Source organism: Melanaphis sacchari, unplaced genomic scaffold (assembly GCF_002803265.2).
Source record: "Melanaphis sacchari strain LSU unplaced genomic scaffold, SCAv2.0 Contig779_pilon_pilon, whole genome shotgun sequence".
NCBI classification, from domain to species: Eukaryota; Metazoa; Arthropoda; class Insecta; order Hemiptera; family Aphididae; genus Melanaphis; species Melanaphis sacchari.
The window spans coordinates 5035-24634 of NW_020271546.1; the positions used below are offsets into that span (position 1 = coordinate 5035).

At 30.0% G+C, this 19600-nt stretch overlaps 3 protein-coding genes and 1 pseudogene across 3 annotated transcripts; 3 read left to right on the forward strand and 1 right to left on the reverse strand.

Annotated features, from left to right (window-relative positions):
* The first annotated feature begins 480 nt into the window (after positions 1-480).
* On the forward strand, positions 481-3139 carry LOC112601278 (zinc finger MYM-type protein 1-like). Its single transcript, XM_025348793.1, has 2 exons — positions 481-1095; positions 1343-3139. Exons 1-2 carry the CDS (start codon positions 481-483, stop codon positions 3137-3139), a joined length of 2412 nt encoding a protein of 803 aa, XP_025204578.1.
* Positions 3140-4343: 1204 nt separating this feature from the next.
* Positions 4344-5918, forward strand: LOC112601274 (zinc finger MYM-type protein 1-like). Its single transcript, XM_025348791.1, has 7 exons — positions 4344-4349; positions 4447-4524; positions 4667-4849; positions 5008-5287; positions 5348-5546; positions 5631-5850; positions 5913-5918. Exons 1-7 carry the CDS (start codon positions 4344-4346, stop codon positions 5916-5918), a joined length of 972 nt encoding a protein of 323 aa, XP_025204576.1.
* A 16-nt stretch (positions 5919-5934) lies between these two features.
* LOC112601275 lies at positions 5935-7441 on the forward strand. The gene is made up of 6 exons (XM_025348792.1): positions 5935-5952; positions 6054-6306; positions 6385-6419; positions 6483-6639; positions 6737-6990; positions 7064-7441. The coding sequence occupies exons 1-6, from the start codon at positions 5935-5937 to the stop codon at positions 7439-7441; spliced, it is 1095 nt and encodes a 364-aa protein (XP_025204577.1).
* Positions 7442-12568: 5127 nt separating this feature from the next.
* LOC112601276 lies at positions 12569-13156 on the reverse strand (annotated as a pseudogene).
* Positions 13157-19600: the final 6444 nt, after the last annotated feature.

A 19600-nucleotide genomic window follows, 5' to 3' on the forward strand; every position in this document is an offset into this window, starting at 1 on the left:
TCGGTCACTGGGCGCGCGTACTAAAACTGTATGCTCCCGACGGGTACAAATTTCAAAATTATGTTAATACATTTAATAATATAAGTTGTTAAAATATTATTATATAAAATATTAAATTTGTTTTATTTATATATGTATATCATCTTACCCCGGGGAAATGTCAACTTACTCCAGCACATGGGTAAGATGACGAATTTTGTTTTTTTTACTTTAAAAAAAATTGGTTTAAAAACAAATTTTGACACTGATATTTTTTTTAAAACTTTTTCACAAGTTAAATTACAAATTGGTGTAGAATTTGGACTTGAGCATAATAATTAATCATTTGAGAATACTTCAAACTTTAGATTCGTCTACTTGCCCGGGTTATAGCTACTTTTTTTTCACAACAATTTGTTAAGCCTTCATAATTAAGAAATCGTTACTTTCAAATATTAATAGCTGTGTAATTTTTAAAAAAGGGTCCAAAAACATTTAAATATGGCTCCAAAATTATCCGGTGCAGCTTTCAAAAAATTAAGAGAAAAAAAAAAAGAAACTCAAGAATCACTTTCAAAAACAATGAATACCTGGCTATCTAAACCTAAAGTAGATCTACCATTAAACCACTTAGACCCAGATAATCATATTTCTTTACCTATCTCTTCTAAATTAGTAGAACTAGAAGAAAATCAAGTAGAAAAACTTCAAACACTTGTGGACTATCCTCATAATATCAAAGACCCAAAACAAAAAAAAAATTTAGATTTGGAAGTTGAAGTTCAAAACAAAACTTCTGAAGTTATATTTTTAAATCCCGCCACTAAACAAATCGATGATAATAATGACATTCAATCTTTATCTGATGCAATATCACAACCTGAACCTACTCCTCTTATTTCACTCCTAGAATCACCATGTGAAATTAAATTGTCAGAAAATTTTGATTTCGAAGATCCAGTTACTTGGCCATTAATTAATGATAAATTTCGTACATTCATAGTAGAACACGGTCCAAAGTTAGAAACTTACAAAAACTACAATTTTCCACTTGATGAAACTGGTAGACATTTTCATGAAAAATGGCTTTTCAGGACTTTACCAAATGGAGAAGAAGTAAGACGTACTTGGTTACTTTATAGTAAACAAAAAAATGTATTGTTTTGTTTTCCATGTGTTATTTTTTCTATTGAAAATACTCAATATTTTTCAAGCATTTCTTTGGGATTCAACAATTGGAAAAAATTAAATCCGAAAATTTCGGATCACGAGAAAAGTCCTTCACACAAAGAGAGTGTATTTAAATGGAAGGAATTTGAAAAAAAGACTTCATGGTGGCAAGACCATTGATTGCACTTTACAGAATGCAATAAAATCTGAAAAAGAAAAGTGGAAAGCTATTTTAAAAATTTTGTTTGACGTTATTTTATTTTGTGCGAAAAATAATCTCGCTCTTAGAGGTACTGATGAACGAATTGGAAAACCTAATTGTGGTATATTTTTGAGTACACTTGAATTGTTAAGTCATTATAATCCAATTTTGGCAAAGCATATTGAAGAAGTAAACGATAAGAATAATGTTATCAGCTATTTTTCTCCTCAAATTCAAAACGAAATAATTTCACTTCTTGGAAAATCAACTAGGGAAAAACTGTTAAATCGTGTTAAAGAATCAAAATATTATTCAATTATGTTTGATTGTACACCTGATGTGTCTCATAAAGAGCAAATGTCCCAGGTTTTAAGATACGTGTACATTTCTAACGGCACTGTTTCAGTTGAAGAAACTTTTATAGACTTTATGGAAAGTCACGAAAAAACTGGCGAAGGATTATCTTTAGAAATCATAGAAAAATTAAATAAAGATGATTTAAAACTAAGCAATTGTAGAGGACAGAGTTATGACAATGCTGCCAACATGTCTGGAAAGTATAAAGGTGTAAAAACACGTATTATGCAAATTAATAATTTAGCTGTATATGTACCATGTAATGCTCATAGCTTGAATTTAGTTGGCAATGATGCCGCTAAAGTATGTGTACGTATGATAACGTTCTTTGACACAGTCCAACAAATTTTTAACTTTTTTTCATCCTCAACAAGCAGATGGACAACTTTAATGAAATGTATTAATATTTCATTAAAATGTACTAGTGCCACGCGGTGGTCTGCAAAACAAGATTCTGTATCAGCACTTAAACGTAATTTAAAAAATGTATATAATGTTCTAAAAGAAATGTCAGAAAACCCAAAGTTACCTAAAGAGGTAATTCTTGGAGCAACAAATCTTTTGAAACATCTTGATTTTAATTTTTTTTGCCTACTGGATTTATGGAATGAAATATTAACAACAATTAATCGCGTTAATTTAGCTTTACAAAAGAAAAGTTTAACGATTGATAGCGCAACCAAAATGGTTAAAGGTTTAATCTTATCAGTACAAACAATGCGAAATGAAGGAATTGAAAAAACAATTGAATTCGGTAAAGTGATTGCAAATGATCTCGGTATTAAAGCAAATTTTTCTGATAAGCGAAAGAGGAAAGTGAAAAAATTAGATTTCGAGATAATTGAAGATAATGTGCAAGTTCTATCTCAACAGAATGAATTTAAAAAAGATAGTTTTGAAGTTTATGATCGAATTCTTACAGAGTTAAGCAATCGATTCGAAAATATGTCAGAAATTAATGAAAATTTTGGATTTTTGTATGGTAGTAGCTTGACGGACCACTCTATGGACTATATACAAAAATGTGCAGCTGACTTATCTCTGAAGTATGAAACCGATCTAAATTCTTCCGATTTTATCTCTGAAATAAAAGATTTTAAGTCTCAAGCATTTTCTCTTTTACCTGACTTAAGAGCCGCAACACCTTTAGCCCTACTACAATTAATTACAACATATTCTTTGCGTGCTGAATATCCAAATGTCGAAATAGCTTTACGCATATTTTTGACTTTGCCAATAACTGTGGCGACGTGTGAAAGATCATTCAGTAAGTTAAAGCTCATAAAAAACTATTTGAGGTCGACTATGGGACAAGATCGAATATCTGATATGGCTATTTTATCTATTGAACATACAGTGGTAAATACTTTAGATATAAACAAACTTATTGAAGACTTTGCTGGGAAAAAAGCTAGAAAAATTGCAATTTAAATGTTACTTATAAGTAAAAATAATATTATTATTTATTATGTTACATCAATGTTCTTATAATAATTATGTATATTTATATTTTAATAAGTTATTGATTTAAATAAAGTTAATATACGCTTACATAATTATAAGGCAAAATCATTATTTATATTGCATTTATAAATAATATACAGTGTTTAGTTTTTTTATAAATTAAAATACTTAAGGGCGCATTTTGAAGTTTCGCCCCGGGCGCAATATTCGGTTGCTACGGCCCTGCTAGTATTAACTATACTTTTAGTAGCTTACCGTACGTCGAATAGTGTCTTTAGTGTGTTTTATAGTTAATCAAATTTTTACTTTTAACATGTCTGAAAAATCGGAATTTATTGAAAGTTCTAGAGGAAAACCTTTGATAATTCGTGATAGTTACAAATACTTTTTAGCGTATAAGTCAAAATCTAAATTACCACGTTGGCGATGTTGTTTAACTACTTGTCAAGCAGTTATATATACAAATAAAACTAAAGAAATAGTAGCCAATGAATCATTGGCGCAACTAGGGGGGGACTTAGGGGGGCTTAGCCCCCCCAAAATGTATTATAGCCCCCCCAAGTTGTTTTGATTATTTAAAATGTAATGATAATTTAAGCATGGGATAGTGAGATACATACTAAATAATATGAGTATATGACGCAGAGAATTATTCAAAAGTAAATTGTATAAATATAAAATATTATTATTATAGTTTTTTTTGTAATTCCTACAATCCTACATAATTAATAATAATATTGTTATCTAATAAATGTGACGGACGACGGTGGAATATTGCGGTGGTTCACTGCGACAACGTCTAATAATCGAAATCCCGGTATTTCCGACTGTAAATAAATAATCAGAGTCGAATAGTCGATCTGTGTTTTGGGATTCTCCGTGGCCAGTGCTAATCAATTGCGTGTGTGCAAACCGTATATAGTGACGATACTGTACTGTACTTCTGTTGTGTTTGTGTATTGCACTACTACAGACTGCAGTATTATTTAATATTTATACCTTGGAACTTGGAAGTGTTTTATTTTGGTGTTAATACTTTAGTGAGTAAAAATGGACAAAAAAAAAGTATTTAGTATTTTTAATAAAGCAAAAAAAAGTATCCAGTACTAGTACAGTTGATACAGTTGAAAACCAAAATAATCCAGACGATCCTCCAAGTTTTTCAAAAAGCATGAAAGTAAGTAAATTTAATTATTTTAATATATTATTCAATTAAACTTAAATGTAAGTTTTTAGATATTAAAATATTATAGTTTGTATTTTTAATTGTATAGCAACCAAACAAAGAAGTTGATTGTATGCCAACTGATCTGGGAGATTTGCAATCCGGTCCAATTCGTCCAAAATTACAAGTAATTTATAATTTCAGTTAAACAAAAAATTACACAATATCCTATTTTTTTATTTTACATTTTTATTTGGAATTTCTAAACTGTAGAAAGTAAATGCATGATTATTATTTATTAATTATTGTGTTAATTTTTTTTGTGATAGGTGTATCCAAAGACCAAGTTTGGGAACCAAAATAGAGCTTTTTCAGCAGTTTGGTATGAATATTTTGACTGGTTAGAGTACAGTATTGAAAAGGATGCAATTTTCTGTTATGCTTGCCGCAATTTTTCTACACACTCTGTTGAAGATACTTTTGTTCAAAAAGGTTTCAAAAATTGGAAAAAAGTATGTTTACATACTATAAAAATAATTTGAAATTCTCATGGTATTTTTGATTGGTTGATCCTTACTTTTTATTGGAATGACCTTTTTAAGAATATGAAAATAATATGATAGCAATTGCCAGTTTTTTTATTAGTTACTAAGTGTTATTATATGTTTAGATAAGTGGTTCTACTGGATCTGGATCTTCTAAAAGGTCCAAATCAAAACTTGCATTGCATGCTGCTTGTAAACAGCATCTTATAAACAGAGAAAAATGTAACTCTTATATTTTGAGCAAAAAAAATGGTTCAGTGCATGCCGTGCTATCAACTGCTCATTCAGAACAAATAGAAAAAAATCGAAATTATGTCAAAACTTTAATTGACTTGATTCTATTTTTGGCCCGACAGGGATTGGCTTACCGTGGGCATCTAGAGAGTAAAGATTCTAATAATCAAGGTATATAAATTTTTTTTTAATGATAATTAGATAATTAGAATAATACATTTTGATAATTAGGAAATTTTAAGGAATTGTGTAATGTTATGGCCAAATATAACCCGACATTTGCTACTCAGTATGCATTGCAACATACAAATTATTCTAGTTGGAAGATTCAAAATGAACTGATAAACTGCTGTTCTAATACTGTGTTATTAAATATTATTAGTGATATCAAAGACTGCGGATATTTTGCTTTAATGTGTGATGAGGCAAGGTAAATCACCTAATTGTGTTAAATATTGAATTAAGCTATGTGGTATCATATAATTTATATATAATATGTGAAAATTATTTTTAGGTGTTTTAAAGAAGAACAATTAGCTTTATGTGTTAGGTATTCCAAAAATCTACACATTTTTGAAAGGTTTGTTGGATTTGTAGATGTGTCAATAAGTCAAAACGCTGAAGCATTATCATCTGCTATTTTATCATTTCTTGACAAACACAACATTCTGAATGTACCCATCATAGCACAAAGCTATGATGGAGCAAATGTTATGTCAGGTGACCACAATGGAGTACAAAAAAAAATTAAAGACAAAAACCCTTTTTCTATTTATATACACTGCATGGCCCACAGAACTAATTTAGTGGTAATTGATATGTGTAAATCAATTAAGGTATGTTGGTGACTGGTGTATACTTTAGTATCTAATGTAGTAATGTCTCTATGTAAACTAATTTAAATTACAAGTACTAAAAATTGTTTTTCATTATTCAGGATGCTAGAAATCTTTTCAATGGGTTAGAAGCGTTGTATATCCATTTTTCAATCCCATCAAAAAATATGATGTTGGTTGATATACAAGAGAAACTTGGAATTAAAAAAACAAAACTATGTTCGATTAGTGATACAAGGTGGTCTTGCCGTTTTAAAAACTGCAAAATGGTGATGGAACATTATTCTTCTATAATAAAAGTTTTAAAATATGAAATAGAGGAAAATACTGACAAAAACGTTGCAAATGCTATAGGTTAGATTACTTACTCATATATTTCCATTTAACACAAAATTACATTGTTTAGTGTATTTTAAAAGTTAATTTTTTTAGGAATCCTGTACACAATGGAAAAAACTTCATTTCTTGTGCATTTGTTTGTTTTACATGAGATTTTACTTATAATTAATATACTAAGTAACAAACTCCAGGAAAAGACTGCAACGTTGAGTAAAGCATCTCAAGTAATAGATTCTGTTATTGCTACCCTAGAAGCTAATCGCTGTGAAGAACATTTTTTAACAATTTGGACTCAAATAACTGAATTTTGTACAAAAAACCACATACTGTTGGAGATATCCATGAATGGTACATTATTAATAAATAATAAATTATATGCAAATAGTTTTTAGTCATTAACAATAGTAGTTGAAAATTGAAATTAAAAGGCTTTTTATTTTATTAGGATCTAAGAGAAAAAGAACACAGCCAAATAAACTAAGTAATTATATAACAGAAGTAAATACTGGTGAAAGTGAAGAGCATAGCTCAAATGATATTATGACATGCTATCGTGTCAAATATTTTATTATTTTGGACACTGTAATAATGAATCTTAAAATAAGATTTTCAAAAGAAAGTATGGAGTTGGCTAAAAGTGTGGATGGCTTTTTAATGTTTGACTATTCAAAAAGCCTTACATTTATAAACCATTATAAAGTAAGTTAATTAATTGTTTTTAAATTAAACATTAATGAAAAAATAATGTTAATGCTAATTTATTTTTGTATAGAATTTATTGAATATCGATTTGGAAAGTTTGAAGGCAGAAATGATGGTAGCACAAAATCTTAAAAAACAATCTACCGATAATAAAATGATGACACCTGCAGAAATGGCTGAAATTGTATCACCTAACACTTTTCCAAACTTGTATAAATTGTTGAACGTAGCTTATACAATTCCTATTAGTAGTGCCACTTGTGAAAGAGCATTCTCTGCTATGCGGCGGGTAAAAAATTGGCTACGTTCAACAATGTTACAAGACCGTTTTTCAAATTTATCTTTACTAAGCATTGAAAGAGACTTAACTAATAACATAGACAGCGATACTGTCTTAGAACATTTTATAGCTAATAATAAAAATAGACGGATAGATCTTAATATGTAAATTACAAATTAAGATTATCGATTATGTCATATTTTATGTAAAACACTACATAGAAGTAGGTACATGATTTTTAATAATATAGTATGATAATAATATTTTATGAATTTATGATTGTTTTTATTTCAATTAATAATTATTGTTTTGTGGCTGCGGCAATGAGGGGTATGGGGGGCGAAGCCCCCCATGACTCACATTGACAAAATTTATGTGTAGGGCTTCAGCCCCCCCAATATTTTAGACCTAGTTGCGCCAATGCAATGAATTACACAAAATGTACATAATCATTTGCCATCACCAAAAAAAGTAAATCGACAAATAGTGAATAATGCATGTAAGTGAAAAGCAATTGACGATTTATTCTCAAGGCTAAAAAAATAATACTTAAGGAATTAGGACAAAGTACTGCTAACTGTTTAAATTTTGATGATACCGATATTCATAAAATCAAGAAAAATATTTACGCGGCCCGTCAATCTTTGCTGCCGAGCTTGCCGAAAAATATTGAAGAGGTACATTTAGCAATCAACAATATGGACATTAAAATTACTTCCGAAGAACAATTTTTATTCGTTAATGATGATTAGAGTTAGGATGTTGATGACCTAAAAAACACACAAAAATGCCCTAAAAAAAATGCAAAAAAGTGCGAAAATGCCCTAAAAACTTCAAAAAATGACCTTAAAAATTATCTAAAATACTAATTAAGTAAGTGAAAAAACTTATTTATAAATAATAATTTTTATTAGAGATATGGGTATAAATAAATTTCAATATTAAAAATAAATTAAAAAGTAAAATATAAATAAAAAAAAATAATATTAAAAATATTTTTATTATTAGTGTTGGGATGTTGATGTTATAATAATATTCATATTGCATTGTTGCATTGTACAATTAATATGTGTCTGATGTTATCAAACAAAAGATGACGACGTCGATCAGTTAATAAATTTTTGTATGATCAAAAACTTCTTTCAACATCAACGGACGTTATGGGTGCATACTTGAAGTAGGTCATGTCATCAGTAGTTAAATCTTCTGGAATATCTTCTCCTCTTGCGCTTTTGCCATCTAGCATTTCAGAGATATTAGTTACAATTTTAAATCCATTATTCTTTAAAATTACATTCTCCATTTTGGTTGCTATTGTTTGTCCGATTTTATTTGGAGCTTTTTGGATTAAAGACTCAATTTTTTTTATGCATTTAATTGACTCTGATAATAACATCCCAGACGTCTCTAACTGAGTTATTTCCGAAGGTATAAATCCAAAGTTAGATTTTAAATAAATTAAATTTGTTTCCAAACTTAGGTTTAACACTTGTTCTATTGCGTCTTTAATTGCGACTGAATCATTTTTGTCTAATTCCAGAATCACTTTTTTTATATCAGATAAATGCTCACAATAATAATTTGCTGCATTTATCCATGTTCCCCAGCGCGTGAGTACGGGTTCAGGTGGCAAAGGAATTCCGGGAGCAATAGTTTTAAAAATTTCTACTCGATATGGCGCTTTCAGAAATACTTTTTTAACATTTGATATAAGTTTATTTATATCTTGAAAATTTGTCCTAATTTCTTCAGCCACTCTATGAACCGCATGTGCCATGCAAGTTACGTGTATCATTTCGGAATATAGATTTTGTATAACTTTTCCTGCTTTTACCATGTATGGAGCTGCGTCAGATAAAAAAAGTAAAACGTTGTCATGTTTAATACCAAGAGGCCATAGTATAAACATAGATTTATCAAACATTTTGGCGATTGTTGAATTATTTGCTTTTTCTAAAACGTCGGTATGCAGCAAAAATATTTTTCCAGCGTTTTCTAATTCCAAAGTCCCAATAATGACATTTACCACGTATCGCCCTTCAACATCTGTTGTTTCATCCATGCTGACCCAATTTTTTTTATTTCCAACGTAGTCTCGAATTTTTTGCATTGTATCATTGTAACATAATTCAACATAATTCTTACTTAAAGTTCACTCATCTGGGATATCAACTTTAATATATTTTTCTAAAAAATTTCGAAAGTGTTCGTTGTTTAATTTATTAAGCGGAATATTAGCTAATAATAATGTTTGACATAGTTCCAAATTAAATGACGATTTTTTTGATGTAATACTTGTATCAGTCAGCAATAATTGAGTTTTTGGTTTTTCGCTTTCTTTTTGTCGCTCAACTCCCCGAGTATGTTTTTCTCGACTTATGTGTTGTTCTACAGTAAATCGTTTCAATGCTGAGACTTTAACATTACACACTTGACAAAATAACACTTCACCATCACTAGAAAAAATATTGTTCCCGTATTCATTGATATAACTGTGTAAACGGCTACTTACAGACGATTTTGCTTTCGACATGTTTAAAATCGTATAAAATTGAAAAATATCGGTTAAATGGTGACGGTGAATGCCGAAACACTACTGACAATAGTTCCTTTTACTGCAATTATAAGCACGTCAATCAATAGGTCTAATGTCTATGTCAATTTAATCTTGTTTATCGGATTTATTCCATACAATTTATAAATATAACACTCGATAAGCGTGTATGATCCACGTATGTCTGAAAGAGCACTCGTTTCATCAATATATAACACTCAAAGAGTAAATCTTATCGGAACGCGATAAAATGTTATAAATTTTTACTAATAGTCCAAATCCAAAGTTAGATTTTAATAAATTAAATTTGTTTCCAAACTTGGATGTAACATTTGCCCTGAAATCTATAATTTGTGAAAAAATGCCCCACATTGTATAAAAAGTACGAAAAATGCCCTAAAAGATGAAAAAATGACTTGAAAATGTTGAAAATTGACGTTAAAAAACAAAAAAAAAAATGCATTTATAGCTAAAAATGCAAAAAATGCAAAAAAATGCAAAATAAAATTAGAATATTCTGCATCAAGGGAGCATGAAACAAATTTTTAGCTAGGATAGCATTGTACAGAATAAAAGGAAAAAAAAATGCAAAAGTCATCAACATCCTAACTATAATGATGATAGTAAAAATATGTTAATATTTTCTTGTTATCAAAACTAGAAATTTTTATGTGAGTCTGAAAATATTTATTGCGATAGTACATAAACATACAGTGCCAAACATTTTAACTAAATGTTTACAATACATGGCTTTAAAAACGGACATTTTATACCAGTTGTGCTTTTTCTTCTAGTTAATAAATCCACTGATACATATGTTAATACATTTAACCATATTATACTTAAATGTATTGAATTAAAATTGACAATAAATCCAAAATCAATCATAATTGATTTCGAGCAAGCTATTCATGAAGCTGTTTCTATAGTATGGCCTGATGACATTAATAATTGGCTGTAGATTTCACCTGATACAATCGTGGTTTCGAAAAATCTAAAATCTTGGTTTAGTTCAATACTATAAAGATAAAAACTCTGAAATTGGGTCTTGGATAAGAAACACGTTTGGACTCATTTCTCAGTCCACAAGAAGTAGAAGTTTCCAAATGTTTCATTGAAGACTTTATGAGTATTATACCAAACGATCTAAGAGTGAGTAAGTACGCTAATTATTTAACCGATACGTATGTTTCGGAAAATTCTATATTTCCACCAGTTATTTGGGCAGAATCGTCTTCTTCGTTATCAAGAACCACTAATGCATGTGAGTCTTTTCACTCTCATTTCAAAGAAAACTTTTATAAAGAAAAGCCTAATATATTTATGTGGCTTAATATCATAAAATAAACTTAAACAAATATTTATAGTAAAATGAGAAGTATACATGTTCCAAAAAAATCAAAGGATTACCGAGCAAACAAGCGCCGTGGAGCAATTGACGATGCAATTATTAAATTACAAGACGGAGAAATGTCTAGATATGTACCTAATTACAAAAAATAAAATAATTATTCATATTATATTTAATTTTTATTTTCTTTCAACAGATATTCATTTGTTGCTGAGATGTCATATAATTATAAAAAAATTTAATATTATTTATTGCAATAATTTTACTTTATTTTATATATTGCCTGGTTGCATTATCACCAACCCCTTATACTATTTTATTATTTTATTTATTGGTGGAAAATGGTCAAAAATTATTTTATTTTTTTTTTGGAGGAAATGGCTACGGCCCCCTGATCCAGCCGAACCTCCGTAAATTGTAATTCGTTTTTCTGTTTAAAAGTTTTATTGTAGTATAATTTAATAAATTATAGTTTAGTGTTTAACAAAATCACATTTAATTTATTAACGACTACTCAGTTGTAGAAACGTCCATAACAATTTACATTAATTGACAAACACGCCAAACAATCTCGCACACTTTCAAAAAAATTAACAAACATGTTTGTCAAACAAATAATCTGACCGTGTACAGGGCACTTGTGGGTTTTGATCAGGACTCCAATCAACTATAACTACAGTTTCAGAAATGAGAACCAACTGGCCGGTGACCCCCGAAATCCGCCCGCCATAAACGTGCCGTTAACCACGTGTTCTCAAAACTGCGTGTCCCCACTGTGATGTTTACACAATAGGCGTACGGCATGTGTTTAAAAAAACGTGGCAAATGGCAATTAGTTTTATAACCACTGATTGAAAATTGCCGCTAGAGTCGCTCCAGTCACCGGCCAGTTTTCGTTCCGCGGTCTATAGTAGGCCAAGGCAGGTCTAGATGGCTGATGACCCTAGCCTATTGTGGCACTGACGCCTTTTAGCAGTCGACTCAATGTGTAAATTTTTGAATCCAATTAATCGAATCTTAATCCATTTTTACCGCTGATGATTTTTACAAGGGGGGTAATTTTTGGGACGGCGGATTACGATTGCGCGCGTTGTATCTTTTTAGGTATACGATGGCGCGCAGTGCCTAAATAACAATAGACATGATTTTAACTACCCAAAGGCGTACGATTGCACGTGAAATTGGGTGCGACGTTGCCAAATTGATTATTAAGCAAAAATTAAGTTATATAATAATAATTTTTAATATTTAAATACAAATACATTCATTCATAAACTAAGAATAATAAAATATTAAAAAAATTAAAAAAAATTATTATTTAAAAAAATATAGGTATAAAAAGTTAATTATTTAAAAAAGTGGATTAATTACATTTATTATAATATTTAAATTAAATTTTAAAGCCCCTATACCTATTTCCAACTATTGATAAATATTTTATTAAATTTTGTGGTGTTTTATTTTTTGCATAATTATTATATTCAATTTTTAAATTTTCAATTTTTTGTAATTCTTCTTTTGATTTTGTTTTTATTACTCCTTTGGAAATGGTTAATAATTTGATAGCTGTTTCTGCCTGAGTTTCTAAAAGGGTACTTATAACAACAAATATCGGTGGATGAGCACTATTAAACTGTGCATTATATGTACTATGGAAACTTTCAGCACCGTTTGTAGTTTTAGAAATAAATAACATATTATAGTAAACGCATTTTTTTATTTTAAGACTATTATTTGTAAATATTTACCTAGGATTTAGTGATGGTGTCTCAGCCCATAAAATAGGTGGAAATAAACAACTAGGTTCAATATACATTTCCAAAACATAATCTGAGAAAAGCTGTCCAATTGAAAGGTTAGGACATACACTTATAAGTTCAACAAAAGCATCCTCAACTTAGTCTGGAGTAATAAAAGAAAGTCCGAAAAATGAATTAAACCATATTTGTAAATTGTTATTTTTATCGTTGTATGCCATTCTTAATTTTGGATCACCATTAATCTGAAAATTGATTTTGATTAATTATTTTTGAAAATATTTTTAATTGATTCAACTTACTTTGCGCCACCAAGCTTGCCCCAAGTGAAAACGGCATGTTTTAATTTGTATAGCCGGAAAAACTTCTTTTGTTGCTTCAATAGCATCGATTTCAAAATCAATGTGTAGTATTTTTATTTTAAAAATTAATGATTGCTTTTCGCATATATTAATTAAATATTTCCATATATTTATGTAAGTATTTTTTTAATTTATCCTTTAAAAAAAAAATATACCAAAGGTATGTAAATGCCATTTTTATAATTATGAATGGTGTATAATTGTAAAAAAACTTTGGAGCATATTCGAATGTTCTGTTAGTAAATCTATCTGTACAACTTGTGAAGCATTGAAGATTTTATTCAGTTGTTAGACAAATAAAAGAGTAATTATCGGGTATATGTACACACTTTTTCCCTTTTAACACTAAAAAATCTTCATTTTGAAACGTCTTTAATTTTGTAATGGCATCTTCTAAAGATGTCGGATAGGGAGGGACATTTTGTCTTCGTTCAACATACATTGCCTTTCTGATTTTATATCTTTATGTTCTAATTCAGTACTTACGCTATTCATAAGTTCGTTTCTAATTAATTTTATTGGCCTGGTGGATATATAACTTGTAGCTTTTCGTTTGCAACTTTCTCTTAATATTTGCCTATCAATTTTTTGTATCGGATCAATAGGATGATTATGCTCACTAGCATTTTCTAAAATGGAATCATCAGTTGTCATTAAAACTGTGGACGTACACTATTTCTTACAGCACCTCCATCTCACATGTCCATCAGTCTGCTGTCTGATGTATCTAAATTTGAGCCTATTCACTAGCAACAAATCACTTCCCCTTTCTGAAGTTAAACGGCGAATTTAATTTTCCATTTTTAAAATTAAAATAAATACTAAATTTGACACTGGTTTATGACACAATTGAAACATGAACACAACTGATAGTAATAATAGGTAATAGACGTATAATCACATCATGCACGATTATAGTATAGGTATATTCGTACATGTATGGGAATTTAAAAATTTACAATAAAGATAATAATTTTGATCCATTATAAAAGTATGATCTACAATATAATCAATTACTTCTTAGTGATGGAAAATTTGTCTGGTATCGGTAATAATAAGTAATAAATAATCTACTATAGTATTGTACGGATTTACTATGAACATAATAAATAGTTGGCATTTGGCAACGTTGCTTAAATATAAAAATAATATAGCACGCGCAATCATATCGCGCCCTTTGGGGAAAACCATTATTTAAGGTCGTTTCTATTGCTTTTTTAAAACATTAGAAAACAATACTTGGTGCAGGATTAAAGCGTGTAAAATATTACGTTTAACCACCACTACAAGTCCAATTCGCTTACCAGGGGACATAAACCTGTTTGGTGATATAGAGTAAGTCATTTGGAGTCGATTGATATCATTTTGAAAGCTGTAGTACAAAATTTTGATTTTTAATATTTTTTTTTCGAACTATATTTCCCGGGTACATATATTATGCAATAAATTATGGTAGGTACGAATCGGTTTAAAATTCATTAAAAATCATGATTTTGTACTATGACTTGGCCAATCATATCCCTGGCTTCGTTAAGATCTCCGCTAAGTGGAGAATGCATTTTGGATGCATACAATTAGCATACAGTGGTGGTGGGGTCGAGTTGTCCAGAAAATAATACTTGGTACAGGATTACAACGTGTTAAATACTACGTTTAACCACCACTACAAGTCCAATTCGCTTACCAGGGGACTTAAACCTGTTTGGTGGTATAGAGTAAGTCATTTAGAGTCGAGTGATACCGTTTTGAAAGCAGTAGTACAAAATTTGGATTTTTAATAATTTTTACCGATTCGTGTCTACCAGAATCATGTTTATTACGACTACCTGATATATATCATACGAAATAAAATTACTAAAAATCCAATTTTGGTTCTATAGCTTTTAAATTTGTATCACATGACTCTAAATGACTTAATCTATACTACCAAAGTGTTTTAGGTCGTCTGGTAATCCAATCGGACTTGTAGTGGTGGCTAAACGTGGTATTTTACCGTTATAATCCTGCACCAAGTATTGTTTTCTAATGTTTTAAAAAAGCAATAGAAACGACGGCATTGGCGGTAAAAGTGGATTAAGATTCAATTAATTGGATTCAAAAATGTATACATTGAGTCGACTGCTAAGAGGCGTCAGTGCCACAATAGGCTATAAATCGGACAACATATTATGTTCTCATGGACCTGAAAAAATATGGAACAAACCTAACACGATGTTTAATGTAAATATTGTTTAATATATTGTGTTTATTACCAAATTAAATTACACTATTGATTTTATGAATACAAATTTGTCGTACATGGCGAACATCTCAGTGTTATAAAATATGCCAGTTTCAAATTTTTTTAATGTTTTTTTATGATTAATCCTCCCAGATGGTGGTGGAGTTAAAACATACGGCATAGGATTTACAATATTTGTATCTATGTTATTTAACTCCTGAAGCAATTTCCTGTATTTACCTAATTCAAAATTATACGTACTGAAAAAATTGTGGATGTCTGTTCCAATTTGCTTTAAATAATCAGTTGTACATGAAACAACTATCCTCCCCATTCTTCTGTTATATAACTCCTGAAAATATAAATAAGGATTGGTTTCATCATATTAATTATTTTTGTATTGTGTATATTATTCAAACCTCATTTGCCAACCGCAAACCATCATTCAACTGTGTATTGCTTACACTCATTATTTGTTGTGTATAATAATTATATGTGATCGGACTTTTACATAAGTACGAAAAACTTTTTTAAACCCAAAAGTCAACTTTTTTGAATTGGCCCTCATTGCACAATTTTGTTATTATATGTTTTATTTTGTTTTTTGATACTTTGGGCAAATTCAAACATATAAAAAAGCCTCTAATATTATTGCAAATTTCAAACGGCTAAAAAATAAATATTATTTAATTTTTTTTGTTATTAGGTGTTGATGAAAAACTTACTGTAAAGTTATTTTTTCTAAAGAGTACCTCGGCTCGCTTCATTATAGCTATAACACATAATTCTAGAAGTGTATCATTTAATAATTGGAACTTGAATACTTTTTCTCCATCCCATATTTCAATTTGTCTTATGTTTCTGAAGAAAATTAAACAATACTTTTATTTACTAAATTATTACAATAATGATAATATGACTAACTTTTTGTACAAGTTACCCAAGTCAAACTTATTATTTTGATTTGCGAAATGAATGAATTGTAAAAATTCCCTACGCATTTCGTATGTTATAAACACATTGTCATATGTAGTCTTCCCATCACTAGCTACGATTTGTTAGACATGTACTAAATTGACTGCCCTCCTCATCTTAAGTAGCAAATTATGACTAGTCAATATTTTAATAACAAGATCCGCAAGCTCTGAAGATTCGACGCTAAAATAGGATGACCATACGTCCTGTTTTAAACAGGATTGTCCTGTTTTTCACCTCTATGTCCTGTTTGTTCAATTGGAATTAAACAAGACGCGTTTAGTCCTGTTTTCGGTGGCTGACCTGTTTTAATCCTGTTTTTTACTATTATTTTCATCAAAAAGTGATTTTAGCGACTAATTGATAAAAATTTTGTTAATAATAAACTACTTTGGATATTTTCATCTATGAAATCATATCGAGACATTTATTTTTAGTGTAGGTATTTGTTTTCCCCAAAATTACGACGATGACAAATAATATATATATATAAATAATAATAATATATCTTTATTGTAACTAATGTAACTTGATATAATAAATATTAAAAGCATTCATAACATTAGAACGTTAATTAATTTTAGTTTTGATTTTATTTTTGAAAAAAAAATTTCTCCTCTATCTAAATATAGGCTAAAGAGCCTATTTCAACTTCTATTTTGTAAATATTATTTGTTATACGAGTACATGTATTTTCAACGTATAAATATAATATGTTGGTATAAAACACATACGAATATCTCAATTAGCGATTAGTATACGTCTTGGTCTTGTCTGGTGCGTGTAGTGTGTGTTTTTTACAATGCCTAAAAGAAGATGCGTTTTTACGCAAAGTTTAACCCTAGAACACTAACCTTATTTTAAGTCCGTGATTACTAACCATTCGTCAAATCGACGAATATAATATAAATGCACATAAATATTCTGTTCAAATTACAGTATTTATTTTTCAGTTTAAATTATAATCTTTATTCATACACTTTTTAAAATAATAATATATTTAGTAACATCAAATTGAAACTGTAATTAAAAATACATATTATTAAGTAATTATTAATCATTATTACAATGTGGACATTTTATAATTTGGTGTTCGCCGCATATGTGGTTTTGACATGTAGAACATTGTGATTTAGTCATTCGCCTTTTTCTGTAGTCGCAGAAACTACAAACTTTTCTTTTTTTAGTTGACAATTCTTCTTCAGTTGGTCGATCTTGTGTTTGTGTTACGTTTTTTTTTCCCAAGCAATCTTCAATATTTTTTTTTCAAATTATGCGGTAGCTTACTATTCGAAAGCCTTGATCTCATGCAATCCTCAGCCAACTGCTCTTGTAAGCGTATCATAAATTGGAAGCGTGATAAAGGTTTTGTAGTGTCTTTCCTGTTTTTGTAAAAATTGTGTACGTATATAACATAAGCATTTATTGATGCTATATTTATCATATTATAAAAAATGCACAATGGCCATCGTTTAGTTTTTCTACCGGCATTCATGTTATGACACATTTGGTCAAAACTATCCACGCCACCTTTAGTTTCATTATAGTGCATTACAATTGTTGGTTTTTAGTAGTTTCATTTATAGAGTCATCACTATGCAGGGAAGACACTAATGTAACGAGTTTGGTTGGTTTTGTTTTGTAAGAGACAGCGGTCAAATTGTTTGAAAATAAAAATAGCGATGTATTTACTGCTCGATTAGAATATTTGAAGTCAGTAAATTCAACAGGGAATTCCCTCTTATTTTTTTTTATCGTACCAATTACTGTAAGTTTATAATCTTTTAGTAGTTTTTGTGTAAGAGGAATATTTGTGAACCAATTGTCCATTGTAATATTGCGGTTTGATCCGTTTACTGACGATACTAACTGTTCAACAAAATAATTTGATGCAGACACGTTCAGTTCTGCGATAGCAGTCAACCGGTGCGCACGCGTCTTTCGGTGCGTCTCCAATGTGTTTACTGTTCTCCTTACCTACCTCAAATTTCACGAATTTGCTTACGGGTTGTAATGTTATTCAACTTCCTTCGGTTTTGTGCGATTTTTTAAGTTATCTTATTCACTTGCTTCGTTACAAGCATACAACACAAATAAATATTTCGCAAACCACCAGGTGCGTGTATACGCGTTATACCGTATACGTCGTTTCTTATCAAGTGCCGCCGCGGCGGCCTTGTAGTAATTGTAATTACTATTATATTAATAAATACGCTATCGCTGTGCAGTACTTCGATTCTACCGTAATTAAAATAATCACAGTTCTACCTGAAAATGGCAAATCATAATAATAAACCTTCTTCCTCGTCCACAAACGTAAATAAAAATATTGTATCTCATTCAAACAAAAATACAAACAAAACTAACAGTTCTTCAGACGGCGAGTGGAAAACTCAGCAAAAATCAAAAAGAATCCACTCGGACTCCTCAGTATCTGATAATCTTACATCACCCAAATCCCAACAAATACGTAAAAAATTATTCTCTACAACAAATCTATTTGAAGTTCTCTCTCAAAATGCTAATACAGACGAAAACTTGGACGACAATCTTATCGATTTAGAACCGCCGATTATTCCGGATACAATCAAACCACCTCCTCCTATATTCGTCAAAGGAGTTGAAGACTTCCCCGAACTTTGCCTGACCTTAATAGAACTTATTGGTGTCGATAACTTTATATGTAAGTCTGCGTCTGATTGTTTAAAAATCCAAACGACGAATCCTGTTGCATACAGAGCATTAGTGCGCTTTCTTAGAGATGAGAAAGCTGAGTTCCATACGTACCAGCTCAAGGAGGACAAGCTTTTACGAGTCGTTATTCGTAACCTCCACCCAACCACACCATTAAATTTAATCAAAGCCTCTTCTATAAGAACAAAGGAGTTGAAGATTCTCGAAGTCTTGCCCGATCTAATAAATTTTGCGAAATGAGTTAACTTAGCCCAGACCTGATTGTTTGTGGTTCAAATGATTTTATCTTGCTGTATAGATAGTGCTTAGAGATGTTCTGAGCAAATAGTTTTCATGAGGACAGCTACGAAATACTCGTTAAATTTAATCAAAGAAGAGTTACCGTTCACCGAATAGGCGAACAGCCACCTTTC